The 25966-nt window shown below is 38.1% G+C and overlaps 2 protein-coding genes across 11 annotated transcripts in view; one reads left to right on the top strand and one right to left on the bottom strand.

Annotated features, from left to right (window-relative positions):
• Positions 1 to 25966, bottom strand: part of ARHGAP15 (Rho GTPase activating protein 15) — a 392541-nt gene that overhangs the window by 33220 nt on the left and 333355 nt on the right. For 5 of the 7 annotated variants that reach the window (XM_061445138.1, XM_061445129.1, XM_061445145.1 and 2 more), the window contains one exon: positions 8185 to 8677. The exons of 1 other annotated variant lie outside the window; for it this stretch is intronic. In XM_061445138.1, coding sequence (XP_061301122.1) covers positions 8494 to 8677 — 184 coding nt within the window. In that variant the 3' untranslated portion in view covers positions 8185 to 8493. Of the gene's footprint in view, positions 1 to 8184; positions 8678 to 25966 lie in introns of those variants that run through there. One more of the 7 variants, XM_061445170.1, reaches the window with a different exon arrangement.
• Positions 1 to 25966, top strand: part of GTDC1 (glycosyltransferase like domain containing 1) — a 321331-nt gene that overhangs the window by 278674 nt on the left and 16691 nt on the right. The window contains exon 10 of one of the 4 annotated variants that reach the window (XM_061445022.1): positions 23771 to 23941. The exons of 2 other annotated variants lie outside the window; for them this stretch is intronic. In XM_061445022.1, coding sequence (XP_061301006.1) covers positions 23771 to 23878 — 108 coding nt within the window. In that variant the 3' untranslated portion in view covers positions 23879 to 23941. Of the gene's footprint in view, positions 1 to 8789; positions 9015 to 23770; positions 23942 to 25966 lie in introns of those variants that run through there. One more of the 4 variants, XM_061445049.1, reaches the window with a different exon arrangement.

The following is a 25966-nucleotide window of genomic DNA, read 5'->3' as shown; positions in this document are numbered from 1 at the left end:
GGAAAAGCTTTTTAGATCATTTCTTGTGATGCCAGCCATTGAAGGGTGCCTCAGCAGAGCATGCAGCACTGTGCTTGCTGGGCCTGCAAAGAGGATCTCAAGCTTCACCTCTCTTTACTACTTTTTTCAAAGCAATATTTTCCTAACAAGTGTTTGCTGATGATTTTAGGGAAAAATGGTATTGCTTCTGAGTTAGAGCCTTCATCTTTCTTTGCATTTAATAAGATCACAACCTCTTCTAGCAGCACCTATGTTCTGTAGCAAAGACCCAGTTTGTACACGTAGGCTATCCAAAAACCAAGTATTGTTCCATAGTAACGTAGGTTGTATATAGTGGCAGAAAGTGGAAGAGTAAATTTATTTTAGGCTCTTTCTGCCTTAATACATGTCCCTGACCCCCCTTCCCCTGTATTTGCCTAGCTTCCTTAAAGCCATTTGGGATTTTATTTGAGAAACCAGTTTATTGAGGATTTACACTGCAGGAACAGTATTTCCAAAAAGGTTCATATATACAAGCTGTGTATGAGGAAAAATTATATAATAGCAAAAAGAGAGTGAAAAATAAGAGCAAACTGTCTGAGGGTCTGGATATAAGCTCAGTTGGAAGGTATTTAGAGGAGCAGAGAAGCAACTCTCTCCTTTGTCTGTTGCTGGGACTTCTACTTGACAGAACAAAGCTGACTTTAATTGGGGAAAAAAAACCCAACAGTTTTCTGTGGCAGTTTCTGCTCTGTTTCTTCAATAAAGTGGAAAAAAAGGTCTCTGTCCTCCCTCATTCATTCTTATACCCTGTCCAGCAATCACAGAGAATGAGTAACTTGTAAATCTTAGAAAATTTTCGTCAGTGCTTGTGCTGAGTCTGCTTAAGCCACTTAAAAGGCCCAATTTTTTTTCTCTCTTAGCTGGAGCTAATGTGCTCCATGATGGACTCTTGAGAACTGGCGAGTCTTTGTCCCTGTGCCAGGGATGTTCTGATGGTAGAAGAGCACCCTGGGCAGGAGAATGTGAACCCAGTAAATGCACCAGGTCTTAGTTCATAGCCTTGTGTTTCAGGGAGGATGTCATATTGTCCAGTCAAAAAACTGTTTTGATTTCCGAGCCCATTCCATCCCCCCTTACCTCCCTTGTTTTGGGAAATGAAAAAAATATATAAAAACAAGTTATTAATAAAACATCTATTATACCCATGGGACAGAGGTCCTTCCTTGTTGTTCAGATGGCATGTTTATTGTTGACATCTCTCTTTTCTCTGAGTATGCACAGAACCCTGAAATCCTTTTACATTTTTAATAAGATTATTTCTTTTTTCAATCTAGTGCAAGAAAACCGCATCTGCAATATGCATAATACTCTCAAAAAACTGTAGCACCAGAGGGAAAGTATTGCCAATGTTTTTGGCTATCTACACTTCAAAGAGACATGATGTGAAAAAGAATAGTACTACCGTTTTCAAGAAGGTGCTTGTATTTTGCTTCTTAGGGCATGTTTGTTTAAGGTAGCTGCCTTATCTTTCAGTTCTCACATTTGAGGTGAAGCATGTCATAAGCACAAAAGGAAAGTCGGTTTGCTTTCCAACCAGCAGCACTTGGGAAACGTGGAATAACCAACATTATTGTTTTGTTTGAACTCAGGAGTCTTATGGAGAAGGGTAATCATCAGTTCTACATTCCTGCAGTGCTGCATGGCCTGAAACTGTGCAGAATCTGTGAAATTGCATTTGGCTTACAGCTAAATGTGGATCCCAAACTAAAAAACAGTTATTTTATAGCATCACCTAGGTGCTTCATGATCAGCCAATGATGATTCAGTCTTAGACTGCAGCTGTCTTGAGGAAGCTGATTCACTGTGTAGGACCCTAGCCCATCTCGTAGTAGATTCCAGGTCCATGTGCCTGAGCCAACACAGGATTCACTTGAATTTTGCAACATCAAAAAAACCAAGGCAAAAGCAGTCTTTCCCATGAGTGTCCTGTCGGTAAGTCAATATTACAAAGACTGCAAGGAGCTCAGAAACTAAGGTGAAAGTGGTTCGGACAAGTACTAGAACCTTCAATCTGATCCCCACAAAACTTATTTTCTTCCCAGGCTGAATACTTGCTTACACAATACAAAATCTGTCATAATGTGGAACTTTCTGGCTATTGCAGTGTCAAAAACCTTTGATTTGGATTGGATTTTGGACTTAGAAGACAGGCTTTCGCCACCCCAACAGCTAAGAAATTGCTGTTAACCATTGGCTCTACAGAACAGTGTCCAGTGGAAGGAGAGCTATAGTGCACGCATGTAGATGGTTTTGCTTTGCTAAGCATACACACTAGGTATGCTAGAGGTGGATACGGAACATATGGCATGTGTGTTGTCTTTGTTGTTATTATACATACAAACACATTTTGATTAATCCCATGGGGAGTCTGAAACATCCCTCAGTAGCTCTTGCTCTCAGTGCTTTGAGTCATAGCACAGGGACAGACCTGAGCAGTCTTTCCACCCTGCCTTCTCTCCTCTTGCTTTGAGTTGCAGCACAGGAGCAGTCTCTTCCCACCCTGCTTTGAGTTGCAGCACAGGAGCAGTCTCTTCCCACCCTGCTTTCCATCCTCTTGCTGCTGCCAGGATTGTGTGGCTAAAGCTGCTGATGCAAATCTGGATAGCTGCGTGGTGAGATAGCCACAAGGGAGAAACTAGCAGCACTGATATATTCTCTGTATGGACCAGAAGTAGCATTTAATTCCCTTCTGAATCTAGTCTGTGGGGAGCACTAGGGACAGTTCTTCAGTGCAGAGGAGCAATCTGTTACAAATATGCTACTCTATTCTTTTAAGAAAAAAGAGATTAATAATGAAAATATTAAGGATCCTTTCACCTTGAATACTTAGGGTTTTGTTTAAAAAGGCAGACAATACACAGAGCATCCAGTGAAAGACAGAGCAAGTTATAAGAGGTGTGGCAGATCTTCCATATGAGGGAGAGTTAAATTGATTAAGAGACAGATAAGAGGTGATATGTTAGTAGTATATAGGAGAGTGAATTGCCAGAAGAGGTCAGTCAGACAATCCTATTTAGCCTTTCCCATAAATCAAGAGCAAGTGGGGTGCTATACAATAATACTAAAAGCTAATGAATTTAAAAGTGATACAAGTAAAATATTTTCTTACATGGTACATAATTAACCTGGGAAATCCATCAGATGCCATTAAGACAAAAAGCCTGGCAGGATTAAGAATAGATAAAAAGTGACAGAAACTACATGAAGATAGAAATGTATGCCGGGTGTTCAGCCGTGTACTTAAAACTGTTTGCTCCCTGGGGCTACAAAGAAACATCTACTGTGGGAAAGCTAGATGTGAAGATTGTATTTCTTGCACCTTTGGCACTGCAGTGGGTAGGCTGGAGGCTGAGCAATGGACCAATTGAACTGCTTTTAATATGGTTGCTTTCATTTTCCAGAGCAGAGGACACACCTCCATGTACCCAAAATTGCAACCAGAAAACATTCAAAAAGGTTCTGAGCTGCTTCTTTGAATGCTTCTGAGCTTTGAGACAATATAGAAATTACTGGTGGCTAGATAGTCACTCCTTTTGTCTCCCAGACATGCAACCAAGAAATGTATGGATAGGAGATGAGCATAAGAATTGTATTTTGACACAGGTGGAGGAGAATCTAGTGAAATTTATTAGTGCCTTTTGTTAACTGAAATGTGTTCTAAAGTGGTAGTGTTTTAGGGGTAATTAACTGGCATGTATTCTTAATGTGCAGTGTTTTATAGTTCTTAAACTTGTTAAAAATGCTGTCAGCTTCTACTGAAGGTGTAAGATATCACCCCAGGTTTTACAGTGTGTGGCTTTTGGAGGTGCGCAGACAGCCTGCTTTTCTGTGTGATGGTGGGTTGCCTTTGTTTCTGAACTATCTCTGAGGGTTTACAAGCAAACTTCAGAAAGCCTGCAAACTTCACCATGGTGAAGAGTCTGGAAGCTAAAGTTTTATTGTTTCCCATTTACTCTGAGGTTACCCTGCTCTGGAGTTGCAGAGATGTGCAGTGAGGAGTGCCTGTAACAACCCATATACTGGATTATATGGGTGAATTCAGAGGAAGCAAGGGTGAAGAATATAAAGTTTCTAGAAAAAAAAACCAAACAAAACAACAAAAAATGCAGCTGACTAAAATTAGCACTAAAATGCAGTGCTCTTTTTTGACATGGCTGGCTCTGTGCCTCAGTTTCTCACACCACGGATGCGAGAACACCAGTTCTCATGTCTTGAGTTTTGAGTGCAGGTATTTTTGACTTCAGTATGTGATTTGGGTGAAAAACTAAAGTGAGGGCTCATGTTTTATATTCAGTGTACAACCAGATCGTTGTAACAAGGATCTCTGAGATAAAAATAGGCATTAATTCCCATAGTATTTCAGGTATGTTTGGAAGTATGCAATTGCTGAGTGTAAAAATAGTGTGCAATATGTAATAATAGAGTATATTCGTTTGCTGTGATAACACAGGGTGAATTGACACAAGAATGAGATTTCTGCTTTAGTATCATCCTGCAAGCATTCACTCGGTGAAACCTACTAGTCAACAAGGGCTGTAGCACTTGAGCAGTGAAGGCTTTAGGTATGCACAGCCTCAGCAGGCAGCTTACTGGAGGCCACTTACTGGAGATTTTAGTAATTTGTTACCCTTGGTCCATAGGCAAGGTTTTTTTTTTTTTTTGGTTTTTTTTTTTTTAAATCTGAAGTGGATGCTAAGGAAGGTTCCATGTTCTCCAAAACAAGAGTTGCCCTGGGTCCCATTTATGCATCCTACAAAAATCAAAACTCGCGATTGAGACTTGCATCTGTGATTATGCTCAGCTTGCTTATGTTCCATCTTTCCTTTCTGAAACAGGAATGCAGTGTGGGGGAACCTGCTGTGCCGTGATAATGTGTGCATCCCCCGAGGCTTGTCTTTCAGCCTTTTCTGAGAATTAGCCGTGTAAAATCTTTACACTGCCTGATTACAGCAGTGATTGTGGTCCCAACTTACTTTCCAGCTCTCTTCCAAACTCTACCCATGGTAGTACTGTGTAGTAATTGATTAGCTGAACTTCTTGAGTGCCTTGGGCTGAATGGCAGTCTTTGACGCTGTTGCAACATGGGGTGCTTGCGAAAACAGTCTGAATATTACCTACACTGTAGCTGTCCTAGCATAGAATTAAAGAACTATTTAAATGCAATTCATGTTGTTCTTAATATATATATATGTGTAAAGAAAAAGAGGGATACAAATTTGCTCAAGGCTGTTCATGTGTCCTATTTTAGCTATAGCCCAGGAAGTCGGTCTGTCTTTCTCATTGCTTACTTAGAAATTCTATTTTGCAGTTGAATTTCTTGAGTTAAAGCCTGACAATTCTTGCAAAAGTTTAAGATTCAATAAATTGATGTTCAAAAAAAAGTTATTTTAATGAGAAATATTTCTGGCTGGAAATGCCCTTTTCAGTTCTGTTACAGGTCTCTTTCCTATCTCTCTCATTTATAGTAATCCCAGTTACTAGGACAGCTATCTTATCACATGAGTTTAAGTAGAAGATACTCTGCATAGGGATAAGATGCAGATAAACAGACTGATTTTCAGACATATTTGTCTCTGATCATTTATTATGAATAGTGATAACTCCTTGCTTAAAGTATCTATAGTCTTTCTCAAAAGGAAGCTAGCTCCTGAGAAAAAGATCTGCAAGTCTAATTTTCACATGCTAAAATTTTAGCAATGTTTGAGCAAAACTTTTACAAAGTCATAGCAAAAACTCTTATAAGTAACCATTGGAAGATCAATGTAGTGGTGATATAGGCCCAGAGAATTGCTCAGGCTGGATGGAAGCCATTTCTATGACCCTTCTGGGACTTAGAAATGTATGTGTCCAGCAACAAAACAGAGTCTGTTGGAGCCCTGGGCTCTGAGCTTGGTTAGTAAATTGCGAACTACCTAAGCAGGAGGAAAAAAGAAACTCCCCTGCAGTTAAGGCTTGCAAATATTTTTTACTTTTTTTTTCTTCCACTCTTACTGTCTTCCGTCCAGCTGCTTTCTACCCTGAGGGGCTGATGGCAGGAGCTGTGGGGCTGGCTCTTTGACTAATGGTTGAGTCAGTAATTTTTCCCACTGAATTAATGTAGATACCAAAGGAGACAGGGAGAAGACTGTTCTCCTGGGGAAGGGAGCAGCTTGGCAGCAAAGCATGGATATTCCTTTGTGTTGGCGGGATGAGAAAAAGTAGGTATCTCCTATACAACCTGGACATATACACTCCTCTGATGAGTGACACTTAAGTCCTTCCAAATCTGGCTATCCACTTATCAGGCTTCTATCTTTAACAAAGCATTTAGTAGAGAAGTCAGCATATTTGTACAGCATTTACATAAGGAACCTTCAAAACCAAAGAAAGACTTATGTGTCCAAACATTTGTTTCATTCCAACACCCCCCAGCCCGCCAAACCAATTGATTTTAAGAAAGATACAAGTTCATTTCATAAGCCTTGTTTTCCTTACAAAAACAAGAGGAGTCTCCATGCTCCAAAGAAAGCTCAAAAGGAGATTAACTAATTAATTAAGAATCTTTTCTTCTGAGTGCAACAGGATCCAAGAAACAAGTGAACTTTTCATTTCCAGTAATAGCAGAAATTCAATAGCATGACTGTGAGCACCCATGGGACCATAATGTGAGAATGGTCTTTATTAAGGAATAGACTGGGCTTCTGAATATCGTTCTTCCAGTCACTTCCACAGGCTATAAACAGCGCCTCGTTTGTTGCTATTAAAAGAGACTAAAGACAGCTATGCTGAAAAGCATTACTGTTTAAGTAGTCATGGCTTGACATTAATACAAAAATTTTTTTTTGGAAATAAAGTGAATTTGGGTTCTTCAGAACATTATAGTTTTGTTCAGAAATTACTATGTTGGATATTTGTGATATGGGGAGATCATTTTTTTGGCATTGTGTTTTTAGTTTTAATTAATGGTCACTGCCCTTCTGTTTAGTTTGACTTTTTCAGACATGTATGAAGTCAGAAAACATCTTGGGGCCAACTAGAATGTTTTCTTGGCGTTATTTTTTCCCTATGTTAACACCTGATGAAAGAGTCTGGTCTTAGTTAACAATCAGGCCTCATTATATGTTTGTTCTCATAAATGACTGCTCTGAGGAGCAACCTTTCACGAATAAGATGGGAGTTTGCAAAACGATGCTAAGCAAAAACTGAAGTAATCCATGATCTGCCGAGGTGATATTGAAGACATATCTCTCATGCACAGCAGACCTATGCATTAATCCTATGTTTTGGGGTCTTTAATTGCTTTAAATATTTGCTTCTAGATCTGTGTTTCACACATCTTATTTACATGGTTTATTTTTCATTTTCTGAACAAATCGATAACCAGACAGACTCTTTACCACACTGGATTAGTTTTATTTATTCTCTTTGAACTTGATTAAAAAGCTGTCAAACATAAGTCTACATTTTATCAGCAGAATACTCTTACAAAACAGGGTAGGAGATGCATATAGCTGGAAACATACATTTCAAAATGAAACAATATTTGATATATTCTAGACAGTTACCCTTTTGTTTATCCATGACAACTGAAACTAACCATCAAATGCATAAATTGATTCAAGTCTAGCCAAGTAATCCTAAGGGCATACGAAAAGGCTTTTTTTTTAAAGTTCTTTCTAGATGAATTTAATGTAGTTCACCAATAAAGCATCCTCAGGAGCACAATACAAATGCTACAGAACATGAGATAGCTGGGGAAAGCGGGCAGATGTACAGTGTGATGAAGAATCAAAATGGATGTTACATTAAAATAAGCAGTCATGCAACATCTTCATTTCATGTACTGCATTTAAGTAAAAATGCCAAAGTTCCAATTCCATTTTTAATTATTTTTTTTAGGCACTGTTATGCAAATAGTGACATTCTATCTTGTGGCTGTTGTTTTGTTGTAATTCCTTTTTTAACTCTTGAGGTAGGCAACTTTATTTATCATGTCTTTAGCTTTCAATATATATCAAATAGGAAGGTAAATTATGCTCAGATTAGGTACAAATGATCTGGTATTATTGTTTTAATTCATTGCTCTTAATATACATATTTTAATCCATTTCCCACAGATCTCCTCAATTATTATTTGTCTTTCTGTGCCATTGCGTATGTTGGTAAACAGCATTTTCTATGGTCTTTGGCCATATGCTGTATGCTCAGCTTGCAAAAAAAAAAAAAAGACACTTGGAGTGCTAGCATAATGAAACTCTCAAAGGGTTAATGCAGAATACATATAGGCAAATGTTGACAATATTTTTTATTCAAATGTTTGAAAATTAAACACAAAATCATCATTAAGTTTTCACAAAATGAGGCATCTGTTACTTGAAAGAAAAAGAAATATTTCAGAAATATGTTTACAGAAATGTAAAAATATTAGACATCAAGACAGATGTGAATGCTTTCAATAACAGGCCCTGTCTGTCAGTCTTCCTCAGAGCCGAAGATCTTGCTGTACTCGCTCAACATAAGTTCAACTATCTGATTTTGGTACAGCATGTGGACTGCCATGTTCCCTGTCTCCTTTTCAGGTCTAAGCAGTGTTGGTCCAAACACAATTCCTAAGCTTTGTGTTGACATAAGATTCACGGGTTCCTTGGCTGCTATCCTGTTGATGAAAGGAAAGAATTGGTTAAAAAAAGGGGGATTTCAAAGGAGTCACTGTTGCAGTATAGAGAGGCTCTTTTTTATTGATTCTTCTAACATAGATGGTTTTTTAGTTATCAAAGCGAAAGAAAAAAGGAGGGAAGAAACAGCTTCTGTCAACCTGACTGACAAGGAAATGCGAGTCAGCAACATGTGTGCAGGGTGGAGGTCTAGAGGCCCGTTTCCAGTGCTCTCATATCAGGGCATGATTTGCTGATTTCTGGTAAGTGAGCATTAGTTAGTGCGTGTACTATAAGGCAATAATTTCTGATCTTATGCATTTAGATACTGAAAATAGGGATTGTTTTTTATGCTAAGGGAATTGAGCACTTTTGGTGTCAACAGCTTTGGTGGCTCCGGGGAGAAGCTTCTTTGCTTCTCTTGACGAGGTCTCCAGCACTGAAAGAATTAGGAAATCAAAATAAGTCCCTTAATATATAGCTCATATGAAACACATTCCTTCTGCTAATTTAAATCCAATAAATTTAGTATGGTATGAAATGGATTGTGAAATTTATATAGCTAAAAACTTTTGCATGCTTTATCCTGGCACAGAATTTCTTGAAAGACACTGAGACCACATACCTTAATGAGATAACTTAGAAAATAATGGTAAGGATTCTAACCTTTGATATCTTTATTACACACAAAATTACAAGAGGAGGACTATTATTATTAAAAGTTGATCTTATGTCTCTATTAAGACAATATTCTTGTGGAAATGGAATTAAGGATGGAGAATTCTGGTCTAAGAACAATATAGGTTTAATGGGTGGAGTTTAGGTAGGCAGTTTCACATAAATCTCTGCAGTGGTGAGTATGAACGACGTAGAAATCCATTTCCTTCAATCCCAGAATATCTAATATATCCTAGGTTGGAAAGATTAGTAAATGAAGATACATATTCTATAAATAAATTTCACAGCTCTACCAAGGAATGTGAACTAAATGTAACTTTAATATGTAAATGCTTGAATTTATGGATGCTTCCTTAACCTGCTAGTTTTAACTTAAATATTCCAAGTGGACTGTTGAAGCCAAGTTCTGATTTCTCTCCCCCACAATTGTCAGTCATTTATTTTTTTTAAATCCAGACAGCAATTTAAAAATCATTATAGCTGTCTGTTTCCCCATACCTGTTGCTGAATTTACAGCAGGCCACACTGTAAGTGAAGGAACTTAATGAAACATAATTGTTTCAGTTACTTAAGAAAAAGTTTCTTTCATGTTATTGCAGGGGTTACATAGAAAAGAGCATGGTCTTGTAGATTTCTACCAATCTTGTGTATTACATTCCTCAAACATCAACATTTTGTTTTCTTCCCCCATTTATAAATAGGAAACATTACTTAGTTCTGCCTCATGTTTGTAACTATGGTGTCCATTGCAAAAAAAAGCCACTCTCCATATGGCACTTATAAGCTTGACTCAACTTTCTTCAAATATAATGTCTTCATTATAAATGAAAAAACAAAAACCCTAAAAACCCCCAGCTTTCCTCTGGGTAATATTAGCATATCATCTCTCAGGAGTTTGGAAAGTCTCAAAAGTTAGTAGTTTTGTTGGCAAATGACTGTGTGTGCTTCTGATGGACAACACACTTTTCACACATCATTATAAAAAATTTTTTGTTACATTTTTTTACAGGGGTGACTAGGTTGTTTTACTTAATGCCATTTATGCAGAAGCATATACATCAAGCTTGGGGCCTCCTTGTAAGAGAGGCTTTACTTCTGTTGAGCTTGTTACGTGTATTTGCAAATGACATCAGCACAGGTAGAGATGCTAGTTCACCAGGGGAAAAGAAAATATTTATCTTGCAAAACTTTAGAGATCATCAGTTTAACATCAGTTATGGTTTTCCAATGAGGTGGTGTTGGTAATGGATAGCATTGATGAAGCTAGAGGAGAAACACCATGCAGGGAGAAGGTGGCAGTGGACCATGGATGAAGATATGGTCCATGGTGAAGAACAGTGGTAGCAGAGCTCGATTTACTGAAGGAAGAGGAAGATTGACTTCTTTTATCTATAAAATTTGAAGCAAGATGCTGAGATCCTATGTTTGGCATGTGGACCCAGAAAAATGGAAGATGAATGGCCAACTCCGTGCTTGTTTGCCGTCTTTCTGCATCAGGATTCCCCCTGTTTTTCCTGGAGATGCCATTGTGCACGCCAAATCCTGTTTGAGTCCAACCATTGTCATCATGTGGTCTGCTGTTGCTCACCTCTCAGAAGGTGAACGTATGACATTAAAGGAAGAGAAGGTGTCCATGGCGTGTGTTGGTGATGGGGGGGAACCAGCTGTCTGTTGTGATTCATTGTTTTAGAACGTGGCACTAAATACACCATGTATATTTGGGGCCTCTAAGGTGGACACTAGAATAATAATTCTTGTATTCAGAACAACTCTTGAAAATATTTTTATCATCTATTCATGCAGTTGGACTCGTTTTGATCACTATAATAACAAAAAAGCCAAACAAACTTGGAAACATGGAAAATCTGAGTAGTTAAAAAATCTGTGGTAAAATACAGTTACTGGAGGGAAAGAAAGAATGAAGTCAATCATCCTCAATAAAATAGTTTTACGTTTAGGACCTTATGTCTTTTTAAATTACAAATATTTACCAGTGAAATTCTATATCTATTTTTTTTCATCTGTCCACAAAAGCAAAAGTCAAAGCAAACCAAAACCAAATCTGTCCAGTTAAAGCTATTATTGTAGCTACTAGGTGAAATTGAGTTGTTGAAATAGAAAATCCCTGTAAAATGGGCAAGTATTCTTTTTTTTTTGGCAAGAAAAAGAACAGGGTGATGCACCATTTACAACATAAAAAGTGAAAGAAAATGCCAGAGATACTTTTGTTCAAGGCCAAATGAAAGGAGCAATGGTTGATCAATTTAAGATTATTTTAGAAACAATCTATAATCCAGTGCCACAGATGTTGGAACTATATCAAGAAATTGTTGGGCATTGTGCTGTGCAAGACTATTTTTGTCCCCAAATAAATATGCTTCAAGAATGACATCAGTCCTTTATATCACAAGTCAGGAGATAAGCAGAAAGTACAGTTCTTATTAATAATAGTAATGAAATTAATGATGTATTAAAACAGAAGTGTATGATAGGAAGGCTCTGTGTCAGTGGCAGATACCTAAACAAAAATACTTGGAACTTATGCTTTGGCTGTTGCCAAGGCAACTGTAAGTTGGAAAGCGTGTGACTGAGAGAAGGGCAAGTCTACAACTAAGAGGGTCATTGTATGGTGAGTTTGCCTTTCTAGTTCCATTAAACCTACTCTTTTCAAACTCTCTAAATAAAATCATTATTAATTTTGACATTTGGAAAGCACACTGGATTATTACTTCAAAGACACTAGGTATTATAAAATGGTCTTCATTTATTTTTACCCCGTAATAATTGCTGAGGAGGGGAAAGCGTTTCAACATTGACTGATTCCTCAACATTTTAATATTCTTAGTGCACATAAAAAAATAAAGAAGTCAGTATACTTAAGGATGAAAGCCCTCATGGAAAGTGCACCATTTTATAGTGAGCTGGAGAGTTTGTGTGTACAGCTGTCCTCTACTATCTGTATTGAGAACTGCTCAGTCTTGCTTACTTAGCCTTTCCCAGCCTATGAGGATTTAAGTTTGCTCAATGTCAGGGACATTCTTTTTCTTTGAAGAACTGGTTTTAGCCATGCCTAGTACTCTTTTACTGTTTTAAATTATACCTAAGGGTAACTTTTCACTAATACAACCCTGCTACTCTTCCATGAACTGGTAACATAGACTATGACTAAAGGGCAACACATTACAAAATGAGGGCATCAAAAGAGTAAGACCAAGTCACTTGCTAAAATATTATGGGCCAGAATGGCAGGTGTAGAAATCACCTCTGAATTAAGTAGAAGGCAGAGGGACAAAAGCAGGTTTTGATCTTATCAGAATCCTGTTTACTAGCATTATGAACAATATTTGATTTAACTAGGGAAGCCATTGCCATGGGAGGCAGAAACCAATATCTAAACGGAGTCCAAGAAAGAGTGAAGATGCATGGGAATAGAGAAAACTGCCCAGAAAGGAGAGAAAATTATGCATTTATGACATCTGTCTTCTTTGTATAACAATAACCTCACAGAATTAGGAAGCAACTCCTCTTTAAATGGATTATTCCATGACAACCCATTTGGGTAGGTTTTGTACTTTTGCTGAACTGTGCTAGCAACCACTGTCACAGTCAGAGGTGCTCATTACCATGGACAAGGAGGGTGATTCAATGTGTAAGTTCCTATGAACCACCTTAATGGATCAAAGTCTGCACATCCCATTGATTCACTTTACCAGTAATTATCCTTAAATTAGCTAATATCTGTTTCCTATATAGACACAGGCATATGCAAATGTAATGTTCTAGCTTAAGGACTTGGTCATGAGAATATCTCAGCTGCCTTCAACTCACCTCAGATCTAATGCTGTTAACAGGCCTTTTCACTGCTCTGTTATGGGCCAGTTTTTATGCAGCAGTTTTCTGAATTTTGTTATTGCAGAGCTACCAGTCAATTTGAACATTTTAAAATTTGACTCATGCTGAACAGGTTCTAGCTCAACATTTTATGTTCCTCTCCTTCATAAATGCTGGCTCACAGGAGTTAAAAAATAACAGGTATTACGTACTTTGCTTCAGTGACAAGACATTTGGGAAGAAATCATCCAACCTTGAAATAAAATCTATATTGAAAGCAATTCTACATCCATGCCAGTCAGATACATCGTGGGATCAGCAGAGGTGTCCCAGGGGAAAACTTGATGTGATAGACAGGGTTGATTACTTGGACCTCCTGTCAGTTCTTAACTCCTTGACAATAGCTGAGACATTCAGTACAACTTTGTTTTCTTTATTTGGAAGTAAAGTTAATATACTTACCTTAACTGTGCCAAATGTACTGGAAAATAACCTGATAATAAAATGTACCTTCCTGAGAAGTGATAATGTCTGTGTGCGTATAAGCACATTTTGGCAGGGCTTTTGCAGACAGCTTTTTCAGTGTTAAGAAGGAAGCACAAGTACAAAATGATGCACAGATAAACTATCAGATTTCTTCTCAATATATTTCTTTTCCATTTAAGGCCTGTTACACATACTTTCTTGAAATACAGCACATTACTGCAATGTCATTTTCTGCTCTAAATTTATTTCAGTTTAGCTATAGTAGTTCTCCAGGAAGAACTTAAGCAGGTTTTTTTTTGGTACTAAAAAGACAATTCAACTACAGCTTTGAGAGTCCTCTTAAAACACAAAAAACAGTAATTGTTCTTCTATAACAGGTCAAGGTCCTGAAGATATCCATATCCAGCTGGATATAACAGCTTAGGACAGACATCAAAATATACCAGCTATGGAGGAAGAGGGTAGGTCCTGTATGCTACTTAACCTCATCTTGAGATACTTATGGAAATAATCAGAGGTGAGCCCCTGATACCATAAGCTCTATTTGTGTAAACTGTTCAATTCATTGCACTGCAATGTAGATAAATTCAAAATGTAGTAATAAATTTGGATTCTTGATATTTTATGAATGCAAACTAAACCTCATTATTATTTATGTACTGGCTTAATGGATAATTTGCTCAGTTGCATTACAGTGGTATTCACCAGCTGATAAAGGTAAGCAAATGCATACATTATCAGTTGAATCTGCAGCCTGTTTTTTATGAAATGTGTATACTATGTTGTGAGGGGGGGAGCTTTGTACATGTGTAGCTAATGACCTGAGGTTTATGCTTATAGAGAAGGTTCAAAACACTACGATGCTGTCTATTTCAAAATGTGGGTGTGATTTCTTCTGCAACAAATATACGCAGTTCAGGAATCACAGTGGACTAATACAGTTTAAAACTACTTTCTCTTGCCCATGTAAAATGTGAAGGTATTTTTAATTCCTTATTGCTGCATAGGTTGAATTCGAAACAATAGCTATCCAAGACTGGCAATAGAGAAACCAGATCATGGCATACGATACCTTACAAGAGGGGTTAGGAATAGTTCAGACATACTTAAGAGCTTGCTTTTGCTGAAAATAGCCTTCATGGCTCCTGGCCTACAGAAACTCCATAGGCTTCCTGTGCTCTGCAGCTGTGGGTTCATATTACAGTTCTTTGGGAAAAATCCTTTCTCTTCAGTTGCTCTTGGGACATAAGAATGAGCTCTTGATGCTGTCTTCTTCTGCAGACTGGCCTTTAAATCTGACTATTGGATGGCTATATATAGTACCTGGACAGCTGACAGGAACCTGGAGGATGGGCTTCCTCAGGGGATCCCCTGCATATCTCACACCATGAGCCCTTCCCTGGATGAACTGCCTTGGAGTCTAGCCCTAAACAAAAATAATAACTAAACTAACTCTGAACATCAGTTCACAGTTGCCTGAATAGATTCTGAAAAGCTGAAGAAAGGCATTTATTCTGGCTTAGCCTTAGCTTAAAGTAAAATCTTTTAGCTATTGGGTGAACTTTGCTGTCTGAATGATATCTTTTCTGAAGAGTGTGAGTGCTCTTGCCTTTACATACACCATATATACTGCCTGTCTTGTAGAGAAAGTCTTAATTTGTCAGGTGACTAAAGCTAAGATGCAAAAGCACATTTAGGTGTCTAAAGGGACTCGGGCCTCTACAGGGCCTTTGTTCAGCAATGTGCTTTGATGAAGTTCTGCTTGTTGTTCTGCACAGTGTGCTCCTGCCTCTGCCCTCATCTGTGGCTATATGAAGAGAGCAGGGTAATGGGGTACCTGCATCTTGGTCTTGGGATCATTGCTTTTTTCTGGCCATCTCCTGTGTCAGAGAAGCTCCAAAGGCAGAGAGTGCACACCAGTGTCCCAAACTGGCATGGACAGCAAGGGCAGGAGCTCATCTCCATGATGTGGTGGCTCCACTAAAGCACATGGTGTGGACAGATGCTCAGGTTCTGCACCCCAAACCGTATTGTGTCAAAGAAATGGATTCAAAATCTTTCCACAAAAAAATTCCCTGTTTCTGCAAAAGTTCCAGGCTCCCTTTGAAAAACATCCAACTGGGTGACCTGCTAAGTTCTTCCATTTACTGATGGCCAGCACTCTGTCCTTGCAGTTTGGCTTGTTTTTTTATTTTTTTGTGTGTCAATGCAAATGTAAGACTGCAAGGAACAGGAGATCTGGCTAGTCCATGTTATCACAGTGCGAGTTGCTATTGAGCCTGAAGTTCACCTGTTCGGAGATGGCCACGAGGTAGGAGTCAACTGAAGGCCAAAGACTTCCTTATGGAGCATCTCAGACTCTTCTGGCTACAGCTCCATGCACAAGGCATTCATTTCTGCCTTCTCTAACAGCTCTGTATCAGCATATATATCTCAAACAGCAAATGCCTCTTCAAAAGCCACACTGCCACTGCAAGCACGAGCCTCCCCTTGGGGAGAGGATGGGAGAGAACAAAACCACCCATGGCAGATGTTAGGCAGATGCTAATGCGCTTCTTAGAGGTATTTGGGTAGTAGAGTGATAAAAGTGGTATGAGACTACATAGAGTAATATATGTTCAGACAGAGATATAACACATAGAGGCCTTCACTGTATTTTTGGCTGGTATTTTGGCTGGTGGTGTAGCTTTTGCTTTGATTTTTTTTTTTTTTCTTGTTTTGAAGTTCTATTTCTGTTTGGCTTTTTTTTTTTTTGGTGTGTGTGTTTTGTTTTGTTTTGGCTTTGTTTGGTTGTGGTTTTTTTTTGGGTATTTCTTGTGTTCTTTTTTTTTTAATATTTTATTTATTTATTTATTTATTTTTCTGTAGAATAACTAGCTTATTGTAAACACCAACCTGTTAGAAGCCCTGGATCTGTATGCTTTTGTGGCTTGTGTGGCTCAGAAGGCAACAGATATTTTTAAGTAAATAAAGCTTTAACTTTTTTAATTGCTTAAATACTTTTATTTAAGAATGCCTGAAGCTAAATTTGCTTGTAACATTAAAAATAAAAAGCAGTTAGATAACAATGTCCTTAAATCAAGAATTGTAAATATAGAACTTTTATCATCAGCACAGCACATCCAAAAATGTCTTTATAAAATAAATCGAATTATATGAGTTAATTGATTCCAGGCAACATCAGCAACTGCAGGTGGAAACTGAATAACAGGATGTTTATTAATGAGAGACTATTAATCAAAATTGACAATATCAATTTCTGTTTCTTCTATGTGAATTCTACCTGCAGAATCCATGGATATACTTGCTGATTTTTTAAATAAAAATTTAAAAGTAACGAAAATACTAACATTTGGGATTTTAGCTTTAGATGTAGGGCTATTTGTTTAAACAGCAAAAGGATATCCTAAATCCAATTTGACAAGCAATGCCAAAGATGCCAGTGGTAATTAATTAGCACTTAATTTAGACCACAGAACAACAGGATATGGAATTGGTGCTCAGTGCCATTTCCCCTTAGGCTTCATCTCATGAGGGTCAGGAGTATGGCTGTTGCATTGAAGGTCAGTAAATAAATTGGAGGAACACATTGACACTGGACTTTTCATGATAGATATCCTTCACCCTTATTACTGCCTCTGGCTATTGCTGATGGGAAAAGGGCTGCAATTGTTCTGTGAAGAATGCTGTACACAGGCTTGATTTGAGCAAGGTAGTGTTTGAACTCATGCATCGTACAGTACTGGTGCTGGATGCTTTCTACAGGCAGGGAGCGGTCTCAACTTTGCATCTGGGCTGGAAATAAACATAACTGTAGCATAGAAAGCTTGAGGAACTCTGACAGGCGAGAAAATTCACTTAAAAGCAGTCCTTAAGTTTGCTAGATTTATGAGCTTAGTTTTAGATTAAGCATAATTAAAATCAATGGAAGATTTTAAAGTGAGGTTAGAAACTAGGTCAGCGAGGGAAAAAACACATTTTCTTATTATCCTCTTGCCTTTGTCTTACTAATATTTGGTATTTCTCCACAGAGATAAAGGCTCTTAATAAAGGTGGATTAATGTTATTAACAGCATTGTTTTCTGCTGGGGACACCAAGGCTTTGACATACTTAGTGATGGACAAACAAAAGGTACATGGCAAAAAAAAAAAAAAAGCCACCAGTTTCATTGGTAACAGAGCTGATTTTTGTCTTAATGAAAGAAATCACCCTCCTACAGCACACCCAAAGCAGAGTGTATATGGTAAGCATGCAGGTGACCCTATGATCCTTATTCACAGATGCATACAAATTGCATTCTTGGGCTCAGGATTAATGTAAGAAAAATAAGATGATGAGTCTCAGTATTATAATATAATCCTTCTTCTCTCAGTAAACTGAGTGCATCTGTCAGCCACTGTGACGGTCTTTCTTTTGGTAATCTCTACCTGTCTCTCAAAAGAGCTGCTCAGGTGAAAGGGTGTCAGTACTGGCACTGAAACTCAGTGATGTTACAGCTTTCTGAAATAGCTTCTTACAAACTGTACCCCACTGTGTTTAAGTAGTCTAGTTCCACCATGGCCCACAGGATGATATACGATGAGAACTTCAGCAGTTGCAGCAGGGTGATTCTTATTGCACATCCTAGATATACTGCACTAGCACGGTTTTATACCCTTGGCTCCCAGAAGTGCTGTCTGCATTGCTATGTCAGGAAAACACTGAGTTCGACAGCAGTCTGTGCTCAGAAAATGTACTTTGGAAGCCCCAGGTCAGCAGTTATTTTAACTTTCACTTCATCACACCCTTTGCAGCATTTCTCTCGACAGTGAGTGAAATTTTGATTATTGTTAAAGTCACTGAGAAGAACTCCCAGTGACTGGGAGCAAGAATAGAGTCAGAATTTCATCTCATATAAGCTTTTCTCATTTTGGATGATATCTACTTTTACTAAGTGGAATTACTACTTTTGACTATGTTCGATCTATACCCTCTTGCAGCTTTCAATTATAGCCCTTTTGTGCTACCATAATCCAGTTGACAGCAAATAACTCAGCCCTGGATATGACAGGTTTACTTTCTGATTTAAAACCAAAAAGCGGCAATTGGCTGGAATTTCAACCTGGTGTGCTGAACTATAGATGACCTGCTCAGAAATGCATCTTTGCTGGTGAAGTCTAGAGTTTCTCATGAAAAACTTAGTTTCACTAACAACATGTAGTTTTTAGGTCCAGCATCATGAATAAATTGTTCAGTAATTGTAAATACACTTACAATGGAGACAAACAGTAATTTTTGATGTTGAAACCAGAGAATGAAGCAAAGAATTCCACGTCAGAGAAAGAACTTTCACCAAAGTTTTCCTTTTCTGTGAGCTCCTATGTCATAACTTCATAGCATCGTTTAGGTTGGAAAAGACCTTTAAGATCATCAAGTCCAGTCATTACAATTACTTCATAATTTTATTTTTTTTAAATTATGAAATCCTTTTCAATAATGGCCTATTAATTTTCACCAGTATAAAAATCTCATTTCTATATTGTCACCATCTTGTTTAAAATGAAAGTCGTTTTGTAGTGGCCTGTCCAACAGAGATAATTTCATATGGGGTCCGACCTCAGCCAGGATTCCTACTCTTTCAGGTTCAGTTCTGAACTCTCCACAAGCTACTTTTGCAATGTGTATGCACTGCATTTGTATCATATTTGAAAGATGCTTTAACATGCCTCCCAGCATCACGATTGTTTCAGCCCTGATACTGAACATGAGAAGGATGAATGTATCTCTTAAATGCACTAGTGAGTATGTGCCATGAGTCTTTGATTTCTTTAAACTTATTTACATTTTACTTACCCTTGAGCAGTGAATTTACTATGTCAGCATTGTCTTTTCTACTTACACTTTGTCTGTCTTGTCCACTTACCTTGGCTTGATGTTTATTTTTTATGCACGTGTATAGTCCATTGCACTAAATGCATGAACTGCCTGAAGTGGAGGATTTTCCATATATTGCCTTTCTAAGATAAACCCTTTACAATACTGCAAGTTCTGAAATATTTCTTAGCTTTGAACTAGTTTTGAATTTTCTCATTTCCTCCTTTTTAAGTCAAACACCCATTCACACATGTCCACTGATCCCAGATGACTGTGGTCTAGCTGCCTTGGACACTTTACAAAAGTCTTTATTCTCTATACAGACAGTCCTATCTCTCCCAGGAGTTGGTTTTATTTTGTCTTTGAAACTTCAGGTGACCAGACTTGCCAATATCTGCTTTTTGTCTGACCCTGATTGAAATACACAGTTAGAAAACTTGGTGAGAAAACATGCACAAGTCTTTTCGATCCCCTAACCAATGGTTTGACAGCCATTGAAGGATTTAGGAAGAGCAGATATAATCTTGCTGTTGGCATCAAGGCATATTCATCAGTCTTGGGACAGCTCATTCAGTAAGCAGCTTCAAGGACATCCAATCTTTCAGTCATAGCTGAACTGAGTAAAATGCTTCAATGCATCTAACAGAGTTACAGAGAAACAATTTTGATAGCGCCTACCTGCCAAATGGGCCTGTCCTTATATATTCTTGCTTATTGATGCTATGTAGGGAGGAGTAATTGGAGATAGTTCTTGAAGATGAAGCTTAAATGCTTTGCATATGATTTTTTGTGTTGCCTAGAACTCCTGCAGGCCACTGACACTGTGCTGTCTGTCTCTCAGACTAAATTCAGGACACCTTTTTTTGTTGGTGCTACATTTGTCTTCCCATACAGCAGAAAATATTTAACCTCAAGTAAATGGCTGTAAATGAACTTGCAAGCAGAGAAAGTGCCTCTTTAGGAAGCAAATATTGTGGTTTCAGAATGCAAAGCTGTATTAAATGTAATTTAATATGAAAAGTAATGAAAACCAGTTAGCATGTAACTCAGAAAGGTTAAGCATTCCTCACCATAATGGTCAGGTGAGTTTCAAAATATATTGGTCAAGGTTTGAAATCTGCCCTGAGATAGAAATCTCAGGGCTGACACTGAGTCCATAGCATCTGCAATGACTTTCATGGGGTAGATGCTCTGAAGGAATGTAAAATTCATTCATTTGATGACAGTTTTATAGACAGTTATCCAGATATGGAAACATCTGGATTGTCCTAGGAGGTGGTCTTAAGTTGTCTGCTACTACTGCTGCCACAGTTCCACTGAAAACCCTGTCTGGGCTGTAAGTTTGAATACAGACAAACCGATGTTCACAGTAAACTTTACTTACTGGAAAGCTTCCATGTGCTATAGTGTTGTCCCATATGCTGTACACTACTGGGGTCTCCAAGATTGTTCATAGTGTTTGGTGAAGGCCTGGACTTGATAATGTAGATGGCAATTATACGGGAAGTGGGAACAGTTTCAAGGCATATGAAGTGCTATGCTGAAGTAGTTTGGTGAGGCTGAGTCTAATGCTGGCACAGAGAATGGTGCAAAAAGTTTGCACTTTGTCCATGAAAGTACTAGGAGAGCTACAGGAGAGGAATTGGTAGGATCTGTAAAAAATACAGAACTTTTCTGAATTCCCTTTTCTTGGCTCATCTCTACGGGAAGGGGTTTTCTTTTGGAAGACCATAGCAAAGCTCTGGAGAGGAAGTAGCAGGTATGTGGGGCTGAGATGGGATCAGAAACCCTCATCTTAGAGGTGGTAACTGGTTTCATCTTGTGGATCAGAGGAGGAGGCAAATTGTTGTACACTTGGCTGGAGTTAGCCACTACACAGATTTATGATTTTACATTGCACTATAATGCGTAATGTACAAAAAGGTAAATATTTTCCATTCAGCAACATCTTGCTGCTTTTTCATCTAAGTCTATAATTTTAATTATAAAGTGAACGTAACCTGTATCAAATTATGATTTTGTTAACATACTGAATGAGGACAAGAAAAATAAATACCAGATTTTATACTGTACAGGCACATGAAGGTATAGTAAAAAAAAAATCTGGTTTCCTTGACCACATTGTCATAATATGCATATATAACTGCTTATTGAATCCAGGCTGTGTAGACACCAGAAAGAACACTGGCTCCATACCATCACAATGCATGCCCACAACAAAGAGGAGGAAAGAGCAGGCTCTTTCGTTGTATGCTTCTAAGTATTACCAACATAAGGGCTAAAAACATTACCTCTGTCTGAAGTGTATCTATATATCCATGCATAAGTTATTAACTGGGCTCCCTGAGCACAGTTGCTGAAAATATTAATATATTCAAATTATATTCTAGCTACTACAAAAACAGTAGATCAGACAAATGTATTCAAATCTCTTCAGACAAAAGAAGTCATGTTATTTATAAAGATACCCCCCTTATTGGAACACAAACCATCATTGTATATAATATATGAGAATGCAAGATGATCCTTAGATGTCAAAATGTGGTTTAAAGTTTGAATGTAATCATAAAACAGTGACTCTAATCCTTGCCATAAACAAATTGTCACTGGTATTATGTAACTGAGACTATTCACAAAGTATAAAGGATGGAAAAAATAAAAGGTGGGTGCCAAACACTACGGGCCAAATCCAACGGTTGTGCCAAATTGCACTAGCAGACTGGAAATTATAAACGCAGCATGGAATTCAGATTTACACTCTGCTCTTGGGCTGCTCCTAGAGCTTAGATTAGAGTGAGATAAAGCTTAGGGTTTTTTAGTTTCTTAGTTTAGACTGTAAGGCAGGAAAGCAGCAACAAGTGACTTCTGCAGCCCTGCTGCTCACTGTTTCTGGGAGATGGGAAAGTGGGATAAAAGTTCCTTAATTGCTGCAAGACCCATTTTTGTACAGGGTAGCTTTCTAGGATCCAAACAGACAGTCAGATTGCACCGGCAAGGCACCATGAAAAAAGAAGCACTGCTCTCAAATCTGGAGGTCCTGAACTTTTCATGTTAGTCAGGGGTTAGAGTACAGCCTCATTGGGCTGACCCTGCTCTTTGCTTAGATGCCTTAGGAAAGCTAGCAGAATGGGTTTATGACAGAAGTCCATACATTAAGGCAGGAGGCCTGTTCTCTGAGCGGTAACTAATAATTCATAAATATTTTCCTTCAGTCCACCCTTTAAGAGTAATGTATATCTACTAATATTCACACTGCACATATTAGTAGACATGCAACTGATGGTTGCAGCTGGCGGTTGTGTTAATGCCCTTTACAAGGGTCAACAACCAAGCCAGGTGGTTGTCCACCCCTTTACCCCCATGCAGTTCCTTTTAAAAGTAAAATGACATTTTTTTCACAGCCTGAAATAGTTGTTCAAGCAGAGATACTGGTTTAACTCATTATGAATTATTAGTGGAAAAGTGGGTCTCAGAAGTATGTTACATCTGAAATATTTTTCGTCACTTGAACATGTGCCGTCCAGAACTGGCCCTATTCTACAAGTCACTGGGAACAAACACTTCACACAGATGCTCCTAATTTGGTGTGGTTTGGAGTGTAATTTAGATCAAACGTATCCATGTAAATGAGTCATGGTTTCTTAATTAGGTGCCTCTAAAGAAAAAACTTGGACCACATCAGTAGGTGTGGGTGTGGTGCCCGCTGTACTGAAATCTTTCCTATAGATGAAGTTGAGTTTTGTTCAGGCATACTGTAGGTTTTTCTTTCCCTCTCCCCCCCTCCTTTCTTTCTTTTTCTCCAAAGCACAATAATAAATCTGCAGATGGCATAGACATAAAGACGCTACTTCAGAGGAGCTGTCTAAAACACTGTCTCTTTGGCAAATGCCTTAAAGTAGGTCATTCTGCTGTGATTTAGGTTTATATTTCATTGCCAGCTTTTTGTTCCCATTACAAGTAGGGTGCATTCCACTCCACAGATTTGCTCTTCATTTTTTTTCAGATTGTTTTATATTTGCAAAAATTTGTAGATCTTCATCAGAAAATGGCCAATAGCCTGTCAGAAGTACTAGTCATGCACTTGACCACAAAAAGAGATGTATGAAGGTGATAACCTGCAAATGTTGGAATGTAAAATACCATTCTCTGGAAAGAAAATATGTATTGATTTTCTCAACATGTGATTGAAATGATTGTTACATCTTTTGCAATGTGTAAAAAATTATTTGATCTAATGTCATTTCAGAAGCCTCACAGAGCAGGGCCATGTATTACCCTAGTTTTTCAGGTATCTGCTTTTTCTTTTTATATATTTGTCACTGAAAAGCATGCATTTTATAGCTTAGAAAAATAAAAGAAAATCGTCATGGTCTGTTTTTCCATCAAAGTGCTGGGGGATTTACATGCCAAACTCCCACTAGCCTTAATGAATTACCTGCATAAATTCCTTTTCAATCAATAGTAGAATAGATCCTATTGTGTTATATTAATTATTTTGCACAGAACACTGACATTTGGCATTAAAGTCTTGTTTTGTTTTGTTTTGAAGTTCCAATGAATATCTTTAGAAACTTCAAGCCTCTTTTTTATTTTACAGCCTTATTCTGAGAAAAATTATGTATCTTTAGCTAGAAAAATGAAAAGCATTGCAAATTACCCTTTGATGACCTGGTCCTGGAAATTAGTGTGTTAAGGCCCGACACAAAATAGAGACGAAAAAAAAGAAAAAAAAAAAGAGGGGAAGAAAAGGCATTTTGTAATGAATTGAGCATTCTTAATTTTCACCAACAAATACATTTCAGTTGAAAGGAACACTAACCCCAAGCAATATTAAGAGGTTACAAAATCACATAAATTAACTCTGCCAGTGATATTTTGCTAAGCTTATGCAAGTGCAAACCAGAAGCAGGACTCTCACGTGGTCTTGATTAACTGAAGAGTACTTAGCAGTAACCGACCTTCCCCGAGATGTGCTGGCCATATGCACACGTACGCCCACAGCCCCAACATGCACATAGAACAGCCTTCAAAGGCGTGGGGAGTTCGGGATGTGGGGGATTGGGAAGTAAGTGGTGAGTAGAAGTGAGAAGTGTTCACTGTGTCATCGTGGTCAAGTGCCTTACCCTCTCCATTCCTCGCTTTCTCCATCTATACAACTAGGATAATAAAACTTACTGACCTGAAAAGGAAGTTAGGAGATTTAATTAATTTTTGAAAAGCTTTTTTGAGATCATTTGATATTGAGTAATGTGGAATGAACAATAGGAGCTCTTTGAAACAGGGGCTCTATCTATCTGTATTTGTATACTGCACATAACACAATGGTGCCATACAGCCACAGAGTCAACAGTGTCATAAATATTTAAATTAAAACTATGTTAATTATTTCTATCATTCTGTTATGTGCTGATACACCAGTTCAGTACATTTGTAAGCTTGGTAACATTGAAAAGTACCAAGTGTAATTATTTGCCTGACCGTCATGAAAACCACCGGTCATATTTTTAAATACGGTTGATGAGATAGGAAGTATATGGAAACAAGGGTAAAAAAAATGGTTTTAATTACTTGCTATTCTTCTCATGAAAAACACTAGGCAGTAAGGTATTTTTCAGGGAAGAGGTGAACTTCAGAAACTGTCTTACTCCACAAAAAAAGGACTAGGCATGACTGCAAAAACCTCAGTAGCAGGTCACCCTTGCCCCAAAGTGAATAAAATAAAAATGGATAAAGGTGGTTCTGGAAGACTTGATTTCTTTTTTTGCCTTTTATCCAAAATTTATTGTTACTCTGGTCCTGTGCACACTTGTGGCTGGCACACTTTTTTCTTGTGTCCACTAATTTGCAAGGGGATAGTTTAGTAGAGCAATGTGATGTGTACTTTGCAGAGAGAAAAGGAGTTTAATTCTTCTCCTTCCCCCACAATGAGCCCTGGGAAGCTATGGTAAATGGGACAAGTGTTGGCATTGTTCCAGCTCCTTTCTAAAACTCTTCTATAGCTGGAACAGAGGAAAGCACATGTGCAAGAGCATGTCTTGATATATATTTGACACTCTCAAGCTAGGAAAGGATTAATTTATTTCATGTAAACCTTAAAATGCTAGTTAGGGTTGCCTGCGTCTTCTGTGTCCCTGGTCAGTCACTTACTCACTCTTCTGGTGCAAGAAGACACTTCTCCTCATATTTCTAGTAGCTTCTCCCAAAGCTTGTAGAATTAAGGCTAAACTTTTCTCCCTGCTGCTGTCAGTCCTGTGGCTGAAGAGCTGCTCATGAGTTGCCTGATTATAACCTAAGGTTTTGATTCAGGGAATGATTCCAATGAATGGTCTTTCTTGAGCCTTCAGTTAAGTAAGGGCTTCTGCACTTCTGCACATTCCTGAATCTGGGCATATGTTTCTGAAGCAGAATTCAAATGCCCATCCCACGCTTTTGATTGTGAGTC

This window comes from Pezoporus flaviventris, unplaced genomic scaffold (assembly GCF_033815535.1).
Source record: "Pezoporus flaviventris isolate CSIRO_AGI_PZ_B2104156 unplaced genomic scaffold, CSIRO_AGI_Pfla_v1 ptg000001l, whole genome shotgun sequence".
Classification (NCBI taxonomy): Eukaryota; Metazoa; Chordata; class Aves; order Psittaciformes; family Psittacidae; genus Pezoporus; species Pezoporus flaviventris.
Note: the sequence above shows the minus strand (reverse complement) of the source record. Positions and strands in the feature narration are given on the sequence as shown.